At 45.2% G+C, this 26,943-nt stretch overlaps 1 protein-coding gene and 1 long non-coding RNA gene across 2 annotated transcripts in view; one reads left to right on the top strand and one right to left on the bottom strand.

Moving 5' to 3' along the window:
- rnf121 (ring finger protein 121) overlaps positions 1-26,943 on the top strand; it is a 38,971-nt gene that overhangs the window by 10,160 nt on the left and 1,868 nt on the right. The window contains exons 6-8 of the mRNA XM_060936535.1: positions 2,982-3,102; positions 9,533-9,666; positions 23,628-23,729. Of these exons, the coding sequence (XP_060792518.1) occupies positions 2,982-3,102; positions 9,533-9,666; positions 23,628-23,729 (357 nt within the window). The remainder of the gene's footprint in view (positions 1-2,981; positions 3,103-9,532; positions 9,667-23,627; positions 23,730-26,943) is intronic.
- On the bottom strand, positions 75-26,943 carry LOC132895721 (uncharacterized). The gene is made up of 3 exons (XR_009655814.1): positions 26,772-26,943; positions 2,934-3,165; positions 75-239 (listed from the first exon to the last, which is right to left on the bottom strand). It is a non-coding gene; the product is annotated as an uncharacterized LOC132895721 (long non-coding RNA).

Here is a 26,943-nt window from a genome sequence, read left to right as displayed (position 1 = left end):
ATTGTGACAGTTCGTATGGGTGGGTGGAGCACAGAAGGACGGCAGGCCAGAACTGAGTTCACAAAACTCTTTTTATTTTCACTTTTCAGTGCACAACTTTGGCTCTCCCAGCCACACACGCACACACGCACACACACAAGTCGTCTGGTTGGGGAGAGAGCTCCCTCTCCTCTCCTCTGCTCTCGCTCCCTCTGCTCTCGCTCCCTCTGCTCTCGCTCTCCTTAAATAGGGTGCGGTCACTGGGGAAGACACACAAACACATTAATCAACCTCAGGTGCAGTGATTCTGCCACTTACCTTCCCTGACTCCGCCCTCCGGTCACAGACCGACGCTTGACCACGCCCCCGCTTCCACAGAAATGAATTGTCCTTGTGAACAGGCAGGATGACCTTTCACATAGTGCTTATAATACATGGGGCCAAATTACAGGTAGTCGTCGACTTACGACCGATCGACTTTACGACCGTCTGGTTATGACTGGCAGGTGTTTCCTAGCTGAGCGTACGGCAGTTTCCGCCCCAGCTCCCGGCAGCGCCTCTCGCCGCGTACGGCAGTTTCCGCCCCAGCTCCCGGCAGCACCTCTCACCCCAGCTCCAGGCACACGCGCAGTCTCTCTCGCACTCCGTCATACAGTTTCCGCCCCAGCTCCTGGTTTATGAAACGAGCAAATCCTCCCGCCAGCCCGAGCGCTGCAACAGCTGATGACGTAGACGACCCACACCCAAGCACCAGTGATGCCAGCGGTCACTAAATTTTGTATTTTGCTATGCTTTACATTTGTATTTTGGTATGTTATAAACTAAAATCTTTTCTATTTTTCACACCTGTATTTCGTATTTTTTGTTTTGCACACATTAAACGAATTGCACTGTACGCAGTGTAGTATGCAGTGTTTGATTTAAACCAAATAATGAGCCAAGGTAATGAAATAAGAAAATGTTGATAAAATAAGACTTTAAGATGATTACAATATCATTACACATCACAATATACTTACGTTCATTTAACATAGGCCGACTTACGACCAGATCAGTTTACGACCGGTCAGTTGTAACCAAACGCAGTCGTAAGTCGACGACTACCTGTACTCAATTCTGATTGGTCAATCAAGGAGGGCTTTTTTCCTTAAACACGGGGCCGTATTTCTGAAATGCTATTGGCTAGTTCGTTGCTTGGTTATGGTTAAAAAAATTAACAGATTTTGTCAACAAAATGGCTGACTCTGCTGACTCAGCAATGCCATGTTTCGCTATATTTGACAAAGAAATGATAAACCAATTGAAAGCTGCAAGCGAAAACGAAAATACCAAAAAAGGTACGAATTTTTGGCTTTCCGCGTTTAAGAAACGGGCCGCAGAAAGACAAATAAACGACTCTCTAGTGGCATATGAATGCTACGAGTTAGACAAGGTGCTATCGTAGTTTTATGCAGAAGTGAGGAAAGAAAATGGGGAAAACTACGAACCAGCCTCTTAAAGTAATGCAGGCAGCATTGGATCAGCATCTGAGACGAGAAATATCCGGGATCAATCCTGAAAGATGTTACTTTTCAAGAGTCACGAAAAGTCCTCGAGGGAAAAGCGAGAGATTTGCGAAAACAAGGAATGCTTTAGAAACTGATTCAAACGTGCAAGATAGTCTCGCGCCCTGATTGGTTCAGAAAACGTGAATGACAAATGTTGTGAACTTGAATGGCTTCCGAAGTATGAATTTGGCCCTATATATTATAAACAAGTAATCGTATGGAGCCGAGTAAAATTAAGGATTAATTTCACGAGTGATTTCGAAGTTTTGAAAATTGCCCGAGTCGCGAAGCAATGTTGCTTCGCGACTCGGGCAATTTTCAAAACTTCGAAATCACTCGTGAAATTAATCCTTAATTTTACTCCGCTCCATACGATTACCTATACAAACAGAATAAACCACATGAATCAGGATTTATAATTAACAGCTATTCACTTCACCTTTGGAGAATATCAGTAAATAATATTATGAAATCAAGGTGGATAATTGTTTTAGTACAAATACACAGGTGATTATTTTTAAAAAATCGTATTTAAAAAAAAATCGCTTACTTCAAAAGCTTCGTGTAAATGTAATAACTTTGCTGTGCAGACTTGTCACTTCTCTACACCGAGTCACACAGAATACTTTGTTCTGAAATATTGATAAAATAAATCACAATTCCACCTTCCCTTTGAATAGTTTTAGACCAAACTTCAGAGCATCTTTTAGTGCTTTTAGGAACAGCGTTTTCTTTCATCAGCTGTAATTCTTCCTCACTTACGGTGACAGTGATTGATTGGCCGCCATTATGCCAAGTTAGACTAGCTTAGATAGAACTTTATTGACCCCTTTGGGAGGGTTCCCTCAGGGAAATTAAAATTCCAGCAGCGTCGTTACAGGATAAACAGAGAATAGAAAATAGAGAAAAACTTCTAGATAAATTAAATTAAGTATTTACATCTACAAATCTAAAAAAAGAATAAGATATGGGGGGGGAGTCCAGCAGGAGAGGTATTGCACATTGTCCTGTATTGCTTATTGTTAGGCTAGGCTACTGCTCCTTCCCATCCTCTGTCCTCCTGTTACCCTTCCTCCCCCCCAGAGAGGAGTTGTACAGTCTGATGGCGTGAGGGACAAAGTGATGGTGAGGTGATTTATCAAGAAATAGTTGGAATTTCTTGACCAATCAGCACGTGATTTCCTCTAATCACCTCCGCATTTATTATTAAATGCATCATAACATTAAAAAAAACCTCGATCATATGTGCTGGATATTTTTTAAAATTTGCATTATGTTCATACGTTTTATTTGCTGTTTGTTTGTAAATTAGCTCATGATTTAATAGGATCATTAATAATCAAAAATAGGCATCCATGTCACCAAGTAAATATTGATCACTGTGTTTGAGTTTTCAGAATGTTTTACCTTTCTTCCTGAATTGAAACATGGCCCTTCTTCGTGTTTCTTGCTCAGAATAAAGCCGGAAGATTCCATGGATTTTGGTGTTTCCATGCTCTTTTACGGTCTCTATTACGGCGTCCTCGGCAGGGATTTTGCAGAGATGTGTGCAGACTTCATGGCTTCCACAGTAGGGGTGAGTATTTCCTGTAGACTCCTGTCCTCAACATGACGCATCAGGAGATTGTGAGCTTGAATTCTGATGAAGCCACAGAGATCCGTGGTTAGGAGAGAGTTCTAGAGAGCATGTTTGCACTGAGGTGAAAATGGTTGCGTGACTTACAAAACCTCATCTCATCTCATTATCTGTAGCCGCTTTATCCTGTTCTACAGGGTCGCAGGCAAGCTGGAGCCTATCCCAGCTGACTACGGGCGAAAGGCGGGGTTCACCCTGGACAAGTCGCCAGGTCATCACAGGGCTGACACATAGACACAGACAACCATTCACACTCACATTCACACCTACGCTCAATTTAGAGTCACCAGTTAACCTAACCTGCATGTCTTTGGACTGTGGGGGAAACCGGAGCACCCGGAGGAAACCCACGTGGACACGGGGAGAACATGCAAACTCCACACAGAAAGGCCCTCGCCGGCCCCGGGGCTCGAACCCGGACCTTCTTGCTGTGAGGCGACAGCGCTAACCACTACACCACCGTGCCGCCCTGTCAAAACCTGACCGCCAATAATCATTTGAAATATGAAGTATTTTAGGAACGCACTTTAATATTAAAAAAGCTATCAAAAGGATATCAGCATTTTCTTATTCACCAGCACAGACACAAACCCTTTAGCTTACATACATCCTGTTATTTTTAGCTCCATGTCAATCCTCAGTTAATTTAGTTCAATTTTCATTTGGGTGTTTTTTTTTTTTTAAACAACAGTTTCATTATGACTAAACACTTTTTTTTTTTTTTCCATTTACTTTTTATTTTATGGACATTTGAAGGTTATTGTTTGTTACCAGCCACAATTAAATGCAGCAGTTATTCATAGTCCAAAGTAATAACCATAAATCAGCAGTTAATCATAGTCCAAAGTAATAACCATAAATCAATAACATTATATACAACATTATATATGGGTCTCATCAACAATGGCGATGAGACAATCTACAGGAGTGAGGTGAGCCGCTTGGCCATGTGGCGCAAGGACAACAATCTCCGTCTGAACGTGGAGAAGACGAAGGAGATTGTTGTGGACTTCAGGAGAGAGCACGTCCAGCATGCTCCACTATCTATTGATGGTGCTGCAGTGGAGAGGGTGAGCAGCACCAAGTTTCTGGGTGTGCACATCTCTGAAGACCTGTCCTGGAGCAACAACACCGCATCACTGGTCAAAAAAGCCCAAAAGTGTCTGTACTTCCTCCGCAAACTGAGGAGAGCAAGAGTCCCGGCCCCCATCATGCACACATTCTACAGAGGCACCATCGAGAACATCCTGAGCAGCTGCATCACCGTGTGGTACGGCGCCTGCACCGTGTCCTGCTGCAAGACTCTGCAGCGCATCATGAGCGCATCATGAGAGCAGCTGAGAGGATCATTGGTGTCTCTCTCCCTTCTCTTATGGATATCTATAACTCCCGCCTCACCCGCAAAGCCATCAGGATTGCAGGTGACCCCACCCACCCATCTCACAGCCTCTTCAGCCTGCTGCCGTCGGGGAGGAGACTGCGGAGTCTCCGGGCCAAAACCAGCAGGCTCAAGGACCGTTTCTTTCACCAGGTGGTCAGGAGGCTCAACTCCCTCCCTGTTCTGCCCCTCCTCCCCCCTCTGCCCCCTGCCACAGATTCTGCCCGTACACCCCCCTGCCCCCCCTTCAGCATCTGACATGTCACCCTCACAGTCCCCCCCCAACACACATACACATATATATATATATATATATATATATATATATATATATATCATCATTCATTAACACACTGAACTCAGGGACCGCACATCTCACTTTACCTCGCTCATTTGCACTATTCCGCACTACCTCATCTTAACAGCTGCTAGTTTGTTTATACTGCTTATTTCATGTTTCATGTTTACCTGCTATACCTCAAGTGCCCTTGACTGTTTGGTTATTTGAACGTGTGTGTGAGTGTTTAGTCTACGTCTAGTTCATATCTAGAGTGTTTATACTGTTTATATTGTCTGAGTGTTTAGTCTATGTCTAGTTCCTATCTAGAGTGTTTATACTGTTTATATTGTTTGTTTGGTTTTTTTTTCAATTATTCTATTTTTATTTATTGCATCGCCTGTTTGCACCGTGGGTCAGAGAGGACTGATATTTCATCTGTGCTGTATGTCGAGCATGTATAGCATATTTGACAATAAAGTTGACTTGACTTGAACATTCCGGACCAACTTAGTTTTAACGGAAGGTGCTGAAGGTGGCCTTGAGGTTGTTTTGTGCTGCACAAAGATTTACATCAAATCCTCTGATATTTCTGTTTTGGTTGCTTTGGGGCTTTTAGAAGTAAAAAAAAAAATCCAATATTCTTTTCTGCACCATTGATTTACACTTTGACCCGATGTGGTGGTGATTTAAATTTGTGCATTTTGAAACTTTTTTTCTCCATACAGTACCAGTCAAAAGTTTGTGCACCCCTATTCTCCTCATTCATTCAGAGGTTTTTCTTTATTTTGTATTCTCTACACTGTAGAACAAAACTCATCTCATCTGTAGCCGCTTTATCCTGTTCTACAGGGTCGCAGGCGAGCTGGAGCCTATCCCAGCTGACTACGGGTGAAAGGCGGGGTTCACCCTGGACAAGTCGCCAGGTCATCACAGGGCTGACACATAGACACAGACAACCATTCACACTCACATTCACACCTACGCTCAATTTAGAGTCACCAGTTAACCTAACCTGCATGTCTTTGGACTGTGGGGGAAACCGGAGCACCCGGAGGAAACCCACGCGGACACGGGGAGAACATGCAAACTCCACACAGAAAGGCCCTCGCCGGCCACGGGGCTCGAACCCAGGACCTTCTTGCTGTGAGGCGACAGTGATAACCACTACACCACCGTGCCACCCCATCTGGAACATATCTGGAATTATGTAGTAAACAAAAAAGTGTTTAAAAAAAAAAAACATTTGATATTTTAGATTCTTCAGCATATCCAGCGTTTCCCTTGATGATGCTTTAGGCAGCTGGGCCATAGAAGGTTCACGCTGCATGCTGCACGCTACACGTTCACGTGAAGAACCGGACCCTGGGCCATTAAACTTCATGCTTGGATGTTCACGTGTTGCGTCTGTTCTACTTTGACCGCAATATGGACTCTTCGGATGACGACGATTGCCTCATTCTGCTTTTACTGAGACAGAGGAAGAGAAAAAGGAACAGAATTTGGAGCCGAGAACACTTCCTTCTGAGAGAAACCCGTGGTGAATTTCACCGAACATTCTATAATCTGCTTGACAATCCCGATGAAGAACTATTTTTCAATTATACCATTCAATTATATTTTTTCTGAAGTTTTCCCCTGAAAGCATAGAGTTATCTCCCTAGACCCGTTCTGATTGGCTAGCGCGGCGGTGACCGCATGCATTGACTGGAATTTCCATCTTCACGCCTAGAAAAAAGTGTGCATGTTCATTTCACGCTTCACGCGTGAAGCGTGCATCGTGCAACGTGAACGCCGTTCTATGGCCCAGAGCAAGTCATGCTACGTTTGTCCACTTTTCTTTACACGCGTGTAGCGTGTAGTGTGCAGCGTGCAGCGTGAACCTTCTATGGCCCAGCTGCCTTACACACTATTGTCATTCTCTTAACCAGCTTCATGAGGGAGTCACCTGGAACGCTTTTCAATTAACAGCTGTGCCTCATCAAAAGGTCATTGGCAGACGAGTTTCTTGCCTTCTTAATGCGTTTGAGATCAAACAGTAAATGATAAATAGTGTTCGAAATACCGGTCTGCATTTTGCAGAATGATTTTCAAGATTGCAGAAGAAAAATTAAACAACCTGCAATTTTGCAGAATGAAAAAATCAGGCTCGGGATTCAATGGTTCTCAATTTAGCAAACTAGCGGCGCTGTAAATAAACTGAAAACTGCGCCGCGCAAACCTGACGGCGTTTTCCAGGTCAAAGTTGAGCAATATTTACGTAATACCGACGAAAGGTGACGACAACCAAATAAGGGCAGTTGCCATTTTCCAATGTAAGATTTCGTCACTTTAAATACCCGCCGGGAGGACCCGACAACTACCGCGGCAGTGTTCAGCAGTTTCCGCCATGCATCTCCCAGAATTCAATGTGGCACAACAAACATGGCTCCCAAGAAGAGGATTGTTTCTTCGGGGCAAGAGTCCGACAAAAATGCCAAGAAAACAAGGACGATTTTATCGTATCTCGGCAAAACCGGCAGCCAGCGTAACAACAACGACAGATCGCGCATCTGCGAGGGGGACAGAAATGAAGACGGTCGCTGTTATAGTTGCGCATATATATATATATATATATCATATTGGTAAATTGTATAGGTTTGTATATATTGTATTGTTGAATCATGCAAAATTATACTGATATTATATCCCTTTTGAAGACAGCAACAGTATTTTACCTTCATTCATAGATACTTTTGAATATTTTGTTTTCTCATACCAAGCTGCACTAATACATGTTTTGTGTACATGTTCTATCTCTCTCTCTCTCTCTCTCTCTCTCTCTCTCTCTCTCTCTCTCTCTCTATATATATATATATATATATATATATATATATATATATATATATATATATATAAAATATATATATATTTTTTTTTTTACTAGTGCTGTCTTGCCTGTGGTGCAGACTAGCACAAAGCAAAACAGTTGCCCTGTAAGACAAAGCTCATAGGTTCAGTTCTGTAGCTCTCAGTAGTTCTGTAGCTCTCAGTTCTGCCATGATTAGTTTGTACCCAGTTCTCTGTTGTTAGTTTAGAGCAGTGAAGCCCCTGCAGTAGTTCTCAGTTCAGTTCATGACCTTGCACTTTAGAAGCCAGGCAAACACAATGAACCCAAACGTCTTTCCATTTGCCAGTTGGGTTTTATTCCTTAATGGCATCAATTCTTTGCCTCATCGTAAGATGTAACAGAGTGTAGAATTGAAACCTTGCTTTCAATTTAAAACTACAGGTTGCAGATGCAAACACTGTGAATGAAGTACATTTTGGGTAACAATCTATTGTTCAAGCTAGAAACTTAATCTTGACAAAATGTAACATGACGTGTAACATGAAAATGAATGTTTTGTTTCTTGAAGAACAGTTGTGTTCTATTTTTTTATTGTGGTGATACCTTTATTAGTGTGTTGTGTGGAAGGATAATGTGTGGGTGTGATAACTAGTACATTTATGAATTAGTTGGTATACTTCAAGTTGTAGGGCGGCACGGTGGTGTAGTGGTTAGCGCTGTCGCCTCACAGCAAGAAGGTCTGGGTTCGAGCCCCGTGGCCGGCGAGGGCCTTTCTGTGTGGAGTTTGCATGTTCTCCCCGTGTCCGCGTGGGTTTCCTCCGGGTGCTCCGGTTTCCCCCACAGTCCAAAGACATGCAGGTTAGGTTAACTGGTGACTCTAAATTGAGCGTAGGTGTGAATGTGAGTGTGAATGGTTGTCTGTGTCTGTGTGTCAGCCCTGTGATGACCTGGCGACTTGTCCAGGGTGAACCCCGCCTTTCGCCCGTAGTCAGCTGGGATAGGCTCCAGCTCGCCTGCGACCCTGTAGAACAGGATAAAGCGGCTACAGATAATGAGATGAGATGAGACTTCAAGTTGTAGTAGCCCGTAGTGTCAGGGCGAGGGGGATGAAAGACCTGTGGCGGTATCATGGAATGATAACTTTGCTGCAGAGAAGGATCTGTGAAGACTGAAATTAAAAATAGAGTGAGAGAATAAAGAATTACAGTAATGCTATGAGTTGTAAAGCTAGATATGATGTAAATATAGGCATTATTAGGTTGAGAAGGGTGTAGTATGGAGGCTTGTGTATTTGCAGAAAATATTTCCAAATTGCAGAACAAAATTTTGACATTCTGCAATATTGCAGAACACTGGAAAAAAGTATTTCAACCACTGAAATACTATAAGTAAATAATACTATTCAACACCACAACTGTAGTAATCCATATTATGTCCAGAACCGAACAACTTGAGTAAAGAGAAATGACATGCATCATTACTTTAAGACATGAAGTGACTTTTAATGAATAAAAAATAAAGAAAAATGTTGAATTAGGAGGCGTGTCCAAACTTTTGACTGGCTTTGTATAATTTCTGAAAGGCACTTTATGATATGCTAGACAAAATTTAAGACAAGTGTTCAGATCACCAACTATTTACATACTGTTCTACCACTTGAAAATAGGGGGAGCTGCAGCCCCCCCCCCCCCCCCCCCCCAAAAAAAGCCACCTGTGCTGTACCCATGGATGGCGCTCTTCTCCAAGATGTGGTTGTCTGTTTTCTCATGTCCCAGAGGAAGTGTGTGTTAGCCTTTACACTCCCCACCAAAAAAAGACTGACATGTTGCTTATTGTGTTTTCTTGTGCCCCCCCCCCCCCCCCCCCCCCAACCCTTTGTGTTCAGTTTTACAGCGCATCCGGAATGCCCACTAAACACCTCTCGGACAGCATCTGTGCCGTGTGCGGTCAGCCCATCCTGGTGAGCGTGGATGAAGAGGGGATCATGGAGAACACCTATAGGCTCTCCTGCAATCATGTGTATCCTTTCAGACACTCCTCATGATTTAATATTACGATCTGATCAGTGCTCACTCTTCTCTCTGTAGTAATTATGATCAGTTCACACAGGACAAACGAGTTCTGGGTGAATCACAGACAAGGATGTTTCTTCACAATGCATGCTAAAAATTGCATGCCATGTGTGTGCACATGTATATCTCGTTTTACAGTCACATGACTATAACGTGGTGTGTGTGTGTGTGAACTCAAGTAGGAACTCTGTAAGGTATTTAATACCCTCATTAGTGTCACTTGTCTGAAATTACAGGTTTTTAAAGGTCGCTTATTATATTGTTCTGCTTTTTGAGCTCAGACCTTTGGGTAGAGATGCACGAGTGCTTCCTGGGGGGAAGCACAAAACTGCCTACACGCAGAGAAAAAATAACTCAGTTTTCCCAGCAAGTCATTTCAGATGGGATATACTGTACTGTGTGTTTGTATTGTTCATGCGCTTCATAAGGAAAATACGACAATCTTTCCACTCATGTATAAAAATTACCATTTCAAGTTCATGATATTTTCCAGGAATAATTACATTACCCACATCCTAAGAGCATGGACACTAAAAGCAGTTTCACCAAGCTGCTTCTGATTAAAGTCCACCTTCAGGAAGCCAGCTTTTGTTGATCTTTTTAAAAAAATAAAAAGATTTCGGGTGTAATCCATCAGGTATTCTGCTAGATACCCAGGTACAATCATGAGGTGAAAATGTGACTTTAATTGCATTTAATCTAAATCTTAAAGGAACCTTAAATTTAGTCGTGTTCAGTTTAAGTTACCTTTGCTGAACATTTTTTAAATTCTTTAAATATACTAGTAACTTTAAGACCCTTTACTGGTATTCTTAAAAGTAGTACGTGGTGACTTTTTAATCCATCCATCTGTTATCCGTAGCCGCTTATCCTGTGCAGGGTTGCGGGTGGGCTGGAGCCTACCCCAGCTGACTGTGGGCGAGAGGCGGGGTTCACCCTGGGCAAGTTGCCAGATCATCACAGGGTGACACACACAGACACACAACCGTTCACACTCACATTCACACCTACGGTCAATTTAGAGCCACCAATTATCCTAACCTGCATGTCTTTGAGAGCAGCTGAGAGGATCATTGGTCTCTCTCCCTTCTCTTATGGATATCTATAACTCCCACCTCACCCGCAAAGCCATCAGGATTGCAGGTGACCCCACCCACCCATCTCACAGCCTCTTCAGCCTGCTGCCGTCGGGGAGGAGACTGCGGAGTCTCCGGGCCAAAACCAGCAGGCTCAAGGACAGTTTCTTTCACCAGGCGGTCAGCAGGCTCAACTCCCTCCCTGTTCTGCCCCTCTCCCCCCTCTGCCCCCTGCCACAGATTCTGCCTGTACACCCCCCTGCCCCCCCTTCAGCATCTAACATGTCACCCTCACAGTTCCCCCCCCAACACACACACACACACACTCACTCTCTCTCTCAACATTCATTCGCACACTGAACTCAGGGACCGCACATTTCACTTTACCTCGCTCATTTGCACTATTCCGCACTACCTCACCTTAACAGCTATTAGTTTATTGTTTATACTGCTTATTTCATGTTTACCTGCTATACCTCAAGTGCCCTTGACTGTTTATTTGCTCCAATTTGTGTGTGTGTGTGGTCTCGTCTTCATCCGCTTTATCCGGGGCCAGGTCGTGGAGGCAGCAGTCTGAGCATGAAAGCCCAAACTTCCCTTTACCCAGACACCTCGGCCAGCTCCTCGGGAAGAACACCGAGGTGTTCCCAGGCCAGCCGAGAGACATAGTCCCTCCAGCGTGTCCTGGGTCTTCCCCGGGGCCTCCTCCCGGGGGGACATGCCTGGAACATCTCCCCAGGGAGGCGTCCAGGAGGTATCCGAAAGAGATGCCCGAGCCACCTCAGCTGATTCCTCTCGATGTGGAGGAGCAGCGGCTCTATTCCGAGCTCCTCCCGAGTGACTGTGCTTCTCACCCTATCTCTAAGGGAGCGCCCAGCCACCCTGCGAAGGAAACTCATTTCGGCCGCTTGTATCCACGATCTTGTTCTTTCGGTCATTACCCAAAGCTCATGACCATAGGTGAGAGTCGGAACGTAGATCGACCGGTAAATCAAGAGCTTCGCCTTTTGGCTCAGCTCCTCCTTCACCACAACGGACCAGTAAAGCGACCGCATCACTGCGGAGGCCGCACCGATCCGCCTGTCGATCTCACGCTCTATCCTTCCCTCACTCGTAAACAAGATCCCGAGATACTTAAACTCCTCCACTTGAGGCAGGACTTCTCCACCAACCTGGAGAGGGCAAGCCACCCTTTTCCGGTCGAGAACCATGGCCTCGGACTTGGAGGTGCTGATTCTCATCCCAGCCGCTTCACACTCGATTGCAAACCGCCCCAGTGCATGCTGAAGGTCCTGGTTTGAAGAAGCCAACAGGACATCATCTGCAAAAAGCAGAGATGAAATCCTGTGGTTCCCAAACAGGAGTCCTTCCAGCCCCTGGCTGCGCCTAGAAATTCTGTCCATAAAAAATTATGAACAGAACGGGTGACAAAGGGCAGCCCTGCCGGAGTCCAACATGCACTGGGAACAGGTCTGACTTACTGCCGGCAATGCGAACCAGACTCCTGCTCCATTCGTACAGGGACCGGACAGCCCTTAGCAAAGAGCCCCGAACCCCATAATCCCGAAGCACCCCCCACAGAATACCACGAGGGACACGGTCAGATGCCTTCTCCAGATCCACAAAGCACATGTGGACTGGTTGGGCAAACTCCCATGAACCCTTGAGCACCCTATGAAGGGTATAGAGCTGGTCCAGTGTTCCGCGACCAGGACGAAAACCGCATTGTTCCTCCTGGATCCGAGGTTCGACTATTGGCCGAATTCTCCTCTCCAGTACCCTGGAGTAAACCTTCCCGGGAAGGCTGAGAAGTGTGATTCCCCTATAATTGGAGCACACTCTCCGGTCCCCTTTCTTAAAAAGAGGGACCACCACCCCAGTCTGCCACTCCAGAGGCACTGTCCCTGACCGCCACGCGATGCTGCAGAGGCGTGTCAGCCAAGACAGCCCCACAACATCCAGAGACTTGAGATACTCAGGGCGGATCTCATCCACCCTCGGTGCCTTGCCACCGAGGAGCTTGAAAACCACCTCAGTGACTTCGGCTTGGGTAATGGACGAGTCCACCTCTGAGTCATCAATCTCCGCTTCCTCAATGGAAGACGTGACGGTGGGATTGAGGAGATCCTTGAAGTATTCCTTCCACCACCCGACAATGTCCCCAGTCGAGGTCAACAGCTCCCCACCCGCACTGTAAACAGTGTTGGCAGAGTACTGCTTCCCCCTCCTGAGGCGCTGGACGGTTTGCCAGAATTTCTTCGAGGCCGACCGATAGTCCTCCTCCATGGCCTCCCCGAACTCCTCCCAGTTCCGAGTTTTTGCCTCTGCAACTGCCCGAGCTGCGGCACGCCTGGCCTGCTGATACCCATCAGCTGCCTCCGGAGTCCCGGAGACCAACATGGCCCGATAGGACTCCTTCAGCTTGACGGCGTCCCTTACTTCCGGTGTCCACCACCGGGTTCGGGGATTCCCGCCACGACAGGCACCGGAGACCTTGCGGCCACAGCTCCGAACAGCTGCGTCTGCAATGGAGGTAGAGAGCATGGTCCACTCAGACTCAATTGCCCCCACCTCCCTCAGAAGCTGAGAGAAGCTTTTCCGGAGGTGGGAGTTAAAGACCTCCCCGACAGAGTGCTCGGCCAGACGTTCCCAGCAGACCCTCACCATACGTTTGGGCCTGTCAGGTCTGTCCGGCTTCCTCCTCCGCCAGCGGATCCAACTCACCACCAGGTGGTGATCAGTTTGACAGCTCAGCCCCTCTCTTCACCCAAGTGTCCAAGACATAGGGCTGGAGATCAGATGAAACGACAACAAAGTCGATCATTGACCTCTGACCTAAGGTGTCCTGGTGCCACGTGCACTTATGGAAACCCCTATGCTCGAACATGGTGTTCGTTATGGACAAACCGTGACTAGCACAGAAGTCCAATAACAAAACACCACTCGGGTTCAGATCGGGGAGGCCGTTCCTCCCAATCACGCCCCTCCAGATGTCACTGTCGTCGCCCACGTGAGCGTTGAAGTCCCCCAGTAGAACAATGGAGTCCCCAGTCTGAGCACCTCTCAGTAGGGTGACCACCTGCTCATAAGCCCAAGGGGGGACAAGGGGTATGTTTTTGAGGGACAATGTGGGACGCCGCCCCCACTGCGCCGCGCCGGCTGCTGGAAGACTCACAGATAGTGGTTTACCCATTTCTAGCACATACTACCTTACATGGTATATCAATAATACCCTAATCTACTGTTATTGGTGATGTATGGTCATGAACAGGCCACCAAATGTGTGTTGTTTTTTTTTGTTTGTTTTTTTTTTTTTTTAAATAAACATTCATAATATTTTGACCATTCAATTATGACTTGACAGACACACTTCCACTTATGATTTACTGAAGCTACTCAATTTTATTTATTTTCCATTACAATTTATTCACTTTAAATCAATCATAATATAATATTGAGTCTGAGGCTTTGCAGTGCATCAGTACAGCAGGAATAGTGACAAGTTTCCATTTAGTTTTCAGTGGATTAACAGGAATTGTTAATCCAGATTAGGGATAAAATTAGCTCATGTTTTAAGTCGTTCAAATTCTGTAGAGCTGCTTTGCGACAATGTTTATTGTTAAAAGCGCTATACAAATAAACTTGAAATGAATTGTAGTGGCTCAGCACCACAGAAACAGTAGGAAAAAAAAAGTCCTTCCCGATATGATATTGCGTGTTGGACAGTGTGATACACACTCGTCACCTCTGCCGCAGTCACTTTGTCAGCTAGAGAGTCGTTTTTAGGTTGGAGGAAAGCATCCATAGATTTAGACGTTTCTTTCTGTTGCACACGTTTCTTGTGAGTCTCCGCGAGCCTGTGTCGTTTCACATCGTATTCCCCGCCATGTCCGATTGAGAAAGATGTTTTGCAAAGGTCACAAAAAGCCCTCTCGGTATCCCCCTCAACCCCTTTCAGCCACAAATATTCATTTTCCCACTCTTTCCTGAACATACACCTTCTCTTTTTAACTGGAGGTGGCGGTGCCTCACCTGCCATCTCCCCGGTACCTTTCTCCATTTTTTAATATGAAAGCAATGCATGCGTTGCACCTGCGTCCCTCGTCACTGTCTGTGCACGTGAGTGCAGTGTCATAGCAACAACAAAAAGTTGACAACAACCAGTCAGTTGTGAGGGGTGTGTGTGTGTGGTTTTGTTCTACAGTCTATAGTGGCGACGGTGGTGTGCTGAAATGTCAAGTAATATTCGTTTGGCTACCTGGGTGGCCCGGGGAGAGCGACATCCCCCTCAGCAAGCATCGATTATGCGGGACACGTTCTGAATTTGCGGGACGCATAAATTCAGCTTCAAATGCTGTACGCGCGCACGCGCTATGCGGGACAGGTGGTCACCCTACCTCTCAGTACTTCTCACAGGGACTCCAAGAAGGCCGGATACTCTATACTGCTATTCGGCCCGTAGGCACAAACAGCAAGACCCGAAGGCGCAGAGAGGCGACCCTCTCGTTCACTGGGGTAAACTCCAACACATGGCGGCTGAGCTGTGTGTGTGTGTGTGTGTGTGTGTAATAAATATATATATATATATATATATATATATATATATATATATATTATATGAGCCCCTAAGAACCAGGGTGGGCCATCCCACGTTTTTTGAAAAAAATGAGTTAGAGGGTCCATGAGGTGAGGCATATAAGTGTAATTCATAAAAATTCATAAAATTTTTACCTTTGCTAGTGATGCCTTTCTATTCTAGTTTTTGTTAAATTCTGTACTTCAGAGATGCAACAAAACAAATTTTAAATTGAAATTTCTCGAAATCAAAAAAAAATGTTGGATGGCCTGCCCTGGTTCTTAGGGGCTCATTATTTATTTATTTATTTATTTATTTATTTATATATAATGTGTGTGTGTGTGTATATATATATATATATATATATGTGTATATATATATATATATATATATATATATATATATATATATAATATGAGTGTTTAGTCCATGTCTATTTCTTATTTAGAGTGTTTATATTGTTTATTTCAATTATTCTATTTTTATTTATTGCATTGCCTGTTTGCACTGTGGGTCAGAGAGGACTGAAATTTCATCTGTGCTGTATGTCGAGCATGTATAGCATATTTGACAATAAAGTTGACTTGACTTTGGACTGTGGGGGAAGCCAGTGCACCCGGAGGAAACCCACACAGACACGGGGAGAACATGCAAACTCCACACAGAAAGGCCCTCGCCGGCCACTGGACTCAAATCCAGAACCTTCTTGCTGTGAGGCGACCGTGCTAACCACTACACCGCTGTGCCGCCCTTAATGACAAAGTTATACTATAAGAATTCTTACAGTTATAAGTAAATACACTGAAATTTAGCATTTTGTAAACTTTGAGGATCCTTTAAGAATATCCTAAAGCTATTAATTTGTCTAGTGTCTCATTCTCATCTCATTATCTCTAGCCGCTTTATCCTTCTCCAGGGTCACAGGCAAGCTGGAGCCTATCCCAGCTGACTACGGGCGAAAGGCGGGGTACACCCCGGACAAGTCGCCAGGTCATCACAGGGCTGACACATAGACACAGACAACCATTCACACTCACATTCACACCTACGCTCAATTTAGAGTCACCAGTTAACCTAACCTGCATGTCTTTGGACTGTGGGGGAAACCGGAGAACCCGGAGGAAACCCACGCGGACACGGGGAGAACATGCAAACTCTGCACAGAAAGGCCCTCGCCGGCCCCGGGGCTCGAACCCAGGACCTTCTTGCTGTGAGGCGACAGCGCTAACCACTACACCACTGTGCCGCCCTTTGTCTAGTGTACAAATTTTATAAACTAATAAGAGCACTTTAAAACCAGGTCTGGATGTCATACTGTTGTTCCTTCAGAAGAGAAGTGATTTTTTTTTTTTTAAAGTTTGTGTTAGAAACTGAGCAGTTGCATTTTTATGCTAACTGTAATATTTTGGGAAGGGGTAAGTCCATAAAAGAAATCAGTACAGTAATCTAATCTACATGTAATAAATGTTATTGGGTGGTGCAGTGGTTATCACTGTCACCTCAAAGTAAGAAGGTTCCAGGTTCTGGATTTGACCCTTGCAGTTGACTGCTGTCGTCTTCTGTGGAGTTTGCATGTTCTCCTCGTTCCTCTGTAGGTTTCCTCCGGCAGTCCAAAGACATGTGGGTCAACTGCCTACTCTGAATCTCCTGTAGGTGTGAGTGTGATGGTTGTTGATCTCTGTGGTAGTCCTGTGATAGATTGATGACCTGCCCAGGGTGAACCCCGCCCCTCACCTGAAGTTAACCTCGACCCTGACAGGTATAAAAAAATGTAGATAGTGGGATGGATGGATGATCTTTTACAATGTTCCTGAAATGACAAAATGCAACCTTGGAGATATAATTGATCTGAGGAACAAAGCTGAGATCGGTCTATAACTATGAAAACTGATTTCATGCTTTTGAACGAGTCCGTCAAGAGGTAACAAGTAGAAAGAGAAAAGTAAGCATCCCAAAATGGATCCTTGTGGCCCTCCAAATGAAATATCATATGGTCTTGGCGACTGACTTCCCGATTTAACATCTACTACTCAAGTATGATCTGAACCAGCTTAGTAATGCTCCTGAGAGACCCAGCAGCCTCTGAGGGCATTATCACGCTGTGGACATGTCTGTTCATTTCTATGGAATCCTACGCACTTTCGTATGGGCGCTGTGTGAGATGGCTGCCTCTCCAGTAGCTCTGTAGCTTTCATCCGTTCCCTCCGTTATCATGGGGAATGTGAACTCGCTGCCGAATAAAGTCGACGAGCTTTCCGCTCTGAACAACCAGCGGATTTATCGAGAGAGCAGCTTATTTATCTTTACAGAGACATGGCTAACACACCTTGTACTGGATGCTAACGTGGACCTGTGGGGATTCACTGCTGTGAGAGCCGACAGAGACACTAACACATGCGGGAAAAGCAAAGGTGGGGGACTCATCATTTATGTTAACCGCTGGTGTAACCCGGGACACATCTCCGTAAAGAGAGTTTTATGTTGCCCAGACTTGGAGCTGCTAGCCGTTAGCCTGCGGCCATATTATCTGCCGAGGGAGTTCAGTCACGTGATCACCATCTGTGTTTACATCCCTCCTAGGGCAGACTCAGCTGCTGCATGTGAGAGGATTCACTCTGTCACAGCAAGGCTGCAGACACAGCACCCTGAGGCATTTATCATCATTTCTGGGGACTTTAATCATGCTACTTTGGACTCTACTTTGGCTGCTTTTTACCAGGCTGTGGATTGTCCAACAAGGAACAACAGGACAATTGACTTGCTGTATGCTAATGTGAGGGATGCATACAGAGTCACACCCCTTCCCCCACTAGGAAAGTCTGACCACAACCTGGTTCTTCTACAGCCAAAGTACACCCCCCCTGGTCCAAAGGCAGCCTGCAACAACTAGCTCCATCAGGAGGTGGTCCCCTGAAATGGAAGATGCCCTCAGAGACTGCTATGACATCACGGACTGGGATGTGCTGCTTAGCCCACACTGTGAGGACATAGAGGGGCTGACACACTGTCTGACGGATTACCTTAACTTCTGTGCAGACGTGGTCTCCCCCGCTAAGACTGTACGGTGTTGCCCTAATAACAAGCCATGGGTAACACAGGAAGTCAAAGCTGTCCTCAACAGGAAGAAGGCTGCCTTCAGGAGCAGGGATAGGGAGGCAATGAAAGCAGCACAGCAGGAGGTAAAACACTGCAAGAGGGAAGCTAAGGACAGCTACAGGAGAAAGGTGGAGCAGAAGCTGAAGGAGAACAGCATGAGGGAGGTCTGGGATGGTGTGAAAACCATCACAGGCCACAACACAAAGACCAGAGTCGTTGAGGGGGACAGTGGAGAGGGCGAATGAGTTTGAATGACTTTTTCAATCGGTTCAACCAGCCCATGTCCCCCCCCACCCTCTCCCTCACTGCAGCCATCTCTCCTTCTTCCCTCAACACACCTCCCCCCAGTCATCACAGCAGCTCCCTCCTCCCCCACCTCAACACAGACTCCTCTGTGCATTACTGCAGACCAGGTCAGAGGTCAACTGAGGAAGCTTCACCCCAGGAAAGCAGCAGGCCCGGACAAGGTGTGTCCCCGACTACTGAAGACCTGTGCTGCTGAACTGGGTGAACCACTCCAATGCATCTTCAACCTTAGCCTGCAGCTGGGGAGAGTGCCAACCCTCTGGAAGACATCATGTATCGTTCCAGTTCCCAAAAAGAATCGGCCCAGCGAACTGAACGACTTCCGACCAGTGGCACTCACTTCACATCTGATGAACACGTTGGAGCGGCTCTTCCTCAGCTTCCTCAGACCCCAGGTACAACATGCCCAGGACTGTCTGCAGTTTGCGTACCGGGCAGGTGTTGGTGTGGAAGATGCCATCCTCTACCTGCTACACTGAGCCAACTCGCATCTGGATAAGGGAAATGGCACAGTGAGGATCCTCTTCTTGGACTTCTCGAGTGCCTTCAACACCATCCAGCCCCTATTGCTTCAGGACAAACTGAACAGGATGCGAGTGGACCCCTGCTTGGTCACCTGGATCTCCAGCTACCTCACTGACAGGCCGCAGTACGTCAGGCTGAAGGACATCACGTCTGATGCTGTGATTAGCAGCACCGGAGCACCCCAGGGCACGGTGCTGGCCCCTCTTCTCTTCACCCTGTACATCACGGACTTCTGCTACAACTCGGAGCTGTGTCACATTCAGAAGTTTGCCGATGACACAGCCATCGTTGGGTGTATCAGGGACGACAGAGAGGAGGAGTATAGGAGCCTGGTGAGGGACTTTGCTGTGTGGTGCAACAGGAACCATCTGCAGCTCAACACCTCAAAGACCAAGGAGCTGGTCATTGACTTTGGGAGGTCCAGACCAAGGTCACGACCAGTTCTGATCGAGGGAGTCGAGGTGGAGGCTGTGGATTCCTACAAGTACCTCGGGCTGTGGCTGGACAGCAAGCTGGACTGGACTTGCAACACCAAACACTTATACAGGAAGGGACAGAGCAGGCTATACTTCCTTAGGAGGCTGTGGTCCTTTAACATCTGCAAGAAACTCCTGTGGATGTTCTATCAGTCTGTGGTTGCCAGTGTCCTGTTTTACACCTTGGTGTGCTGGGGGGGCAGCACGTCAAAGAAGGACACATCCAGGCTGGACAAACTGATCAGGCGGGCCGGCTCTGTGGTTGGCATGAAGCTGGACTCTCTGGTGACGGTGGCAGAGAAGAGGACTATTGAGGTATTTCACCTGACGTCACAGGGTCACGTGACGCCCCGGTGTCCGCCATTTTGAACGTCAAGCTAGCTAATGTCAACAACAGTAGCTGGTATGTTACTGTAGCAATGTTTACGTTCAGTCATTTGGATGACTGTTAAAACCTTTCAGTCTCAAGTTTTTCCTTTACTGTATTTACTAGTTTACTGAGCTAGCGCGCTCGGGCAAGCTGGGAGCTAGCGCGCGCTAGCTCCCCGGCGGCTGGTGCGCGCTAGCTCAGTAAACTAGTAAATACAGTAAAGGAAAAACTTGAGACTGAAAGGTTTTAACAGTCATCCAAATGACTGAACGTAAACATTGCTACAGTAACATACCAGCTACTGTTGTTGACATTAGCTAGTGCTAACAGCTAGCTGCTAGTGCACTGCTACAACTACACCGACCCTAATAATACAGTTCTTGGTCATTGCCTGGTAACAGCAAATTTATAACGGGCCATGTCTCAACAGACTAAGAAGTTATTTCAATGACATTTAATAACATTTTGTTTATCCTAAGGACCGAAAGTAAATGAAAATGTGAACAAACCTTAGCTGTAATCAGATGGCGACCACCGGCTCCAGGGACGACCCGCTGATGTAGGCATGTTACCCAGCCTGACACAAAATATTTGTCGGCATCCAAACTCTTATACGCTTTCAGATCAATACCTGTGTATGGCGATGGGTTTTTAACGACATAGGTATAGAGATCATGTGGACCAAAGTCAGGTAAAGACGAGGGCTTCGTGTACTTCCGTACGTCAGTGAGCAATCCTGGTGGAAGCAGGTAAACGTCGTTCTCCAAGCCTGCTAACCTCAATTTTTGCAAATACCTCTCCCTCTGCCCGCCCTGTAAATGCCCTACGTCGCTGGATAGTGAAGGTGTTTTCTGCATCTCACTCCTTTTTCTTTTGTTTTTCATTTGTCGCCTTCCTCGCATTCAAACTGATTCGAGCCGTGACGTCCAAAATGGCAGCATCACATGACTTGGTCACGTGGGTGAAATACCTCAATAGACAAACTACTGAACATCATGGACAATGCCAGTCACCCTCTGCACATCGTCATCAGCAACCAGAGGAGCCTGTTCAGTGACAGAATGCTCCTTCCCAAGTGCAGGACGAACAGACTCAAAAACTCCTTTGTCCCTCACGCCATCAGACTGTACAACTCCTCTTTGGAGGGGAGGAGGGGTAACAGGAGGACAGAGGACGGGAAGGAGCAGTAGCCTAGCCTAACAATAAGCAATACCGGACAATGTGCAATATAAAGTGCAATATCTCTCCTGCCGCCCCCCCTTCCTCTCTTACCCATATTTTATTCTTTTATATTTGTAAATACTTAATTTATTTTAATTTATCTAGAAGTTTTTTCTATTTCTTTTCTCTGTTTATCTGTAATGATGCTGCTGGAATCTTAATTTCCCTGAGGGAACCCTCCCAAAGGGATCAATAAAGTTTTATCTAATCTAATCATCCCATTGGGCGGCACGGTGGTGTAGTGGTTAGCGCTGTCGCCTCACAGCAAGAAGGTCCGGGTTCGAGCCCCGTGGCCAGCGAGGGCCTTTCTGTGCGGAGTTTGCATGTTCTCCCCGTGTCCGCGTGGGTTTCCTCCGGGTGCTCCGGTTTCCCCCACAGTCCAAAGACATGCAGGTTAGGTTAACTGGTGGCTCTAAATTGAGCGTAGATGTGAATGTGAGTGTGAATGGTTGTCTGTGTCTATGTGTCAGCCCTGTGATGACCTGGCGACTTGTCCAGGGTGAACCCCGCCTTTCGCCCGTAGTCAGCTGGGATAGGATCCAGCTCGCCTGCGACCCTGTAGAACAGGATAAAGCAGCTACAGATAATGAGATGAGATGAATCATCCCATTACTACGTTGTTCATGTGAGAAATTCGTCACAGCAAAAAAAAAAAAAAGGAACTGGGTTTTCAATTCCACATCATTTGATGTTGAATAGCAGCTGTTTCCTAAACAGGTTAATCAGTATTGGGAACGACCTTTATACTTTTCCACAGGAAAAAGTCTGTTATTGTTTTGAGCCTCAGACATTTATTTACTCTGTGATGCCACAACATGATTTAGTGCATCTACTCACGAGGGGCAATTTAAAAGGAAATACTGTGTCCTCCTGGTCTCCAGAAGAGGAGAGATTCATGTAGATTCTAGGAGCACTGGAACACCATCCTCCCAAAAGATTTACTCCTCAGTTGGTGTTTTGATGGTGAAGACTGGTCACTATCACATCCGTCCAGATTCATCCAGTGACGTTCACCAGGTTTGAGATGTGGTGGCTGAAGAGCTTACATAATTGACTGCTTATCACACATCAGTCCATACTAACGAAATGCCACAGAGTAATTTTGTCACATGACTGTCATGTTGAAACAATGACACACATCTCTATTTTTAGATTAGTTCCACATTTCTACATTACAGTATATGACGTTTTCTTTGTTTGTCTTTTACTGTGATTGGGGTTGTTGGGTTGGGTGTTTGTGACCACAATGACCTCATGTTTGTTGAAGCCAAGTGAATATCATCTCCATAACAAATGCACTGAGGTCTGTTGTCCAAAGTCCCACACTTCAATGTGTGAACGTATAAATTAAAGCAATAAAATGCAGTACTGATTCCTCCCAATAACTACTGGCACTACAATGGATTGTCTCATGATGCAGGAAATTATTGTCCAGAAGAAGTCATTAAATTTAAAGAGATTAGTGAGAGCCTTTTACTGACTCGTACGGATGGAGAATCCCAGACACAGTACAAAAATGGCATTCTCACATTTTCCACCATCGAAGAGCTCCAAGCTGGTAAAACACGTCCAAAAAGCATCTGTTACATAACCACCAGCTCATACAAACCCCCCCCCTCCAAACTCCAAGCATGATTTATCTCAAACTGAGTGGTGGTTGGAAAAGAGAATGGTGTGTGTGTGTGTGAGAGAGAGAAGGCGCTCAGCCAAAAACACACTAACGAACCATGTTTACTGCTAAGGAGCTGCTACTGCAGAGCAAGACCCGCTTCCCGGAGGCGGGGCATATACAGTTCAAGAGTGGTTCATTGGACGATCCTGAAGATTTGACCAGTGATGAAGCATAAAATTAAAGTGAATATCTCCAAAACTATTTCTCCCCTAGATCTCGTATTGTATCTGTGTCCTTCGCACTATGGAGCAGGTATAAAAAAACTGAAACGCTGATTTTGATTTTCCTCCTGATGTCTTTCGAAAGGTTAAAAACATTCCTTGTGATTGTAGTAGAAGCAACCATCACTAGATGTTTGTCTTTTTCCTTGATATGATTCAGGAATTCAGAGTCTGATGTGGCCTTCAAATATCCAAGGAGCTGACGGAATCCATCTCAATCCTTTTTTTTTTTTTTTCCTTTCAATCTGTTGGATTATTTGCATATTTCTTGTGTTCCTGTACATAAATACTCTTCTCTCTTGAACAGTAAAATGTGTCATGCTCACATCTCAAGTATTGCGTCATTCTTTCCTTGACCTTTCCTCCTAGATTCCATGAGTTCTGCATAAGAGGGTGGTGCATTGTGGGAAAGAAACAGACATGCCCATACTGCAAAGAAAAGGTGGACCTGAAGAGGATGTTCAGTAATCCGTATCCTTTTTTGGGTGGTTACACAAATTTCTGATGTAATAATAATACTCTGTCAGGTAAAATTAAATCAGTTTACTGTTTAATACACAGACATGCTGAATATTTTATTATGTTTATGCGTGTTCATTTGGATGATAGTTGAATTGAAGAGGACTTGGTTGATCAGAAACAAGTGGAAAATAATTGTGGGGATAATAGAGAGAGAGAGAGAGAGAGAGAGAACAAAAGTCGCATATACAGTGACGCTAAGATTGTGGCGATACACAAAATGCAAATTTTAATGATGGTGGTGTCTCAACTAATTAAAATATTCAGCATTATAAAAGCACAATAATTATCATGATACAGCATTTGTGTGAATTACTCAGATTCTTAGCAGCATGTAACTGAATGAAACCTCAAACCCTGTGTGTTAGAATGGAGCAAATTTAACCCTTTGGTGACTGACCCCTTGAAAATGGTTCCTCCAGGAACGATGACGTTTCAGTTGTCAAGACAACGGAAAAACTAAAATACAAGAGCATTTTGTTTTGTGCACAAGAGCATTGTGACGTATCTTTCTGTTTTTGTATTTTAGTTTTTCCGTTGTCTTGACAACTGAAACGTCATCGTTCCTGGAGGAACCATTTTCAAGGGATCAGTCACCAAATTAAAGGTCATAGGTAAGGGTCAGAGGTGGAACGTAGAATATCAACTTTATTTTCTAGAAGAACGACCCAAAAAGCAAATTCAGTCTTCCTGGTGTCTAATTTGCACCCTAAAATTGAATAAAACAGTTAAAATATCCTGTTTTGCGCAAGGTCCGAAGGTTTGTTTACATCTCTCTCATGCGCACTTTCACCGCCAGGGGGCCGTCGTCATGACGTCATTCAAGGCAAACAGACTGGGAGCAGTTCTGTGTTTACTTGCGAACCGAGCACAAGTGTACGAACTTTGGTTGTGAGAGGCTGTGTAAAATGTCTGAAAGCGAGAGCAATTTTGAAGTAGAAACTCTCCAAATTGAATTTCGAGAGGTGGAAACCATGTATGTATGAACCTATGGCCGTTGCAAAGCCATAGTGGATATAGGTAACGATTACTTGATATTGCGCCAGTAGGCCACATTAGCCTGCCATCCACGGTATTTCCCGGTGTCAGTATATCGGGCCTGACATCTCATCTCATCTGGTCTATCAATGATTTTTTTTTTTTAACTCCTGAGCATTTAAATGAAAAAGGTAAAAATGTTTACCTCCAATCTTCTCCTTTTTGCTTGAGCGTTGCTGGTCCGTTTCTTCTTTGACTGCTTGATTTTGTGCTCGAATTTTGTCAGAACAGCGTCAGGTTTGAGCCTTCTCTGTCTGACACGGACACTTAAACTCTCCAACAGATGGGGATTCTTCAAAAATTAATTGTCGTTGAGGTGATCGGAGCACAGAGCAGCGTATTTACGGAGCTGCCAACCCTCTGGCTTCACGCGCACAATCCACACTCTCCGCCTCTTCACCTCTTTTGGGAAAAGCCAACCCACTCACTCCGCCTCTTCTCCTCTTTCGGAAAAAGCCAATCCACGCTCTCCGCCTCTTCTCCCCATCTCCAACAGATGGGGATTCTTCAAAAATGAATCGTCGTCGAAGTGATCGGAGCATAGAGCGGCGTATTTACGTAGCTGCACAGAGCAGTGTATTTACGCACATGGCTAATTAAACAGTAGCTCAAGGTCGGCAGAATTTTTATTCCCGAAAACTTTCCACCCCAAGTTTATCGCAAGTCCAGGCTTTGGAAGAAGAATTATTTTTCTTTCTGCCTTAACTGACTTCATTTTTTCAACCACAACCTTGTTTCCAAAAACAAGCCCTCATTTGGCATAAATGCTACATAGCTGACAACTCTCAAGGGGGCGTGGCTTAAGTAACATAGCTATCGAGTTAGCTCGAAGAAAAGTAAAAACTTCTTCCTGAACCGGTCCCGTTGTTACAGTTCACTGCACAGCAATAAGGCATGGGGGTTTTCTTTGGAAATTTCCGAACGCACGTCTGCACTCAAGCCGAATGGCAATGCAAGTAAACGGAGGTGGACTCAACTCAAGCGGTTTGTTTGTCTTGAATGACGTCACGCGCCAAGTGGTCACGAAAATAGCCAAACGGAAACTCGCCACGATCCGCACTAACTTATTTTAATTATTACTTATTAACAGTACTTCTTGGGACCAGAAGAAAATTACAGAGGGTTTTTAACATATGAAGTTTCAAATGTCCATAAATTGAAAACCGTTGCCTATGAGCTTTAAACATGGCTAATTAAACAGTAGCTCAAGGTCGCCAGAATTTTTATTCCAAAAACTTTCCACCCCAAACTTATCGCAAGTCCAGGCTTTGGAAGAAGAATTATTTTTCTTTCTGCCTTAACTGACTTCATTTTTTTTTCAACCACAACCTTGTTTTCGAAAACAAGCCCTCATTTGGCATTAACGCTACATAGCTGGCAACTCTCAAGGGGGCGTGGCTTAAGTAACATAGCTATCGAGTTAGCTTGAACTTCTTTTCTTCAGTGCACTGAGTGGAAAGATTCCAAGTTAGTGTACATGCAGTGGGATTAGTGTCACTAGTATGATAGTATTATGTTAACATATTAGTTCGGTGGGGTTTTTTTGTGGTTTTTGTTTTGTTTTAAAAAGGTGTGGTTACGAGAAGCCTTCAACCCCCCCCCCCCCCCCCCCCCCCCCAAGCCCATGTAGCCTCTCCTTTATTCCATCTACACACACAGCAGAGGGTTTTGTTTATTTATTTTTAAACCTCTGACGTTTCTCTGTGTCACTGCTTTGTCATGGCACTGATTTGCCCCAGTTTCGGTTTATGGAAAAGCTTTTAACAGCAGTCCCTGGGTTTCCCCTCCCTTTGTATACAGACTATTAAGTGTTGGGAAGGTTGTGTCGTGAGCTGGTGATTTACAAGAAATGTAATAGAACTTGACTGTTCCCCCTCAAGTTCATGTGTAATGTTCATGTGGAGATGTTTCAGAGATGTTTGTCTATAGGATAAAATTCCACACTGGCTTACTCACCGGCTTGGAAAACTCCCCCCTCCTGTTGTCACTGTGGCATTTTAAAGTTTAGCTTCCAAGTAAAGAGCAGCTGAGTCATCCCCCAGTTATTTATTAATGAAACGCTGCTTGAAACGAAAGTAAGAAACTTCTAATTTTATGGGCACTCCCATAACAAGTCAAAGTAATTAAG

Source organism: Neoarius graeffei, chromosome 12 (genome assembly GCF_027579695.1).
Source record: "Neoarius graeffei isolate fNeoGra1 chromosome 12, fNeoGra1.pri, whole genome shotgun sequence".
NCBI classification, from domain to species: domain Eukaryota; kingdom Metazoa; phylum Chordata; class Actinopteri; order Siluriformes; family Ariidae; genus Neoarius; species Neoarius graeffei.
Note: the sequence above shows the minus strand (reverse complement) of the source record. Positions and strands in the feature narration are given on the sequence as shown.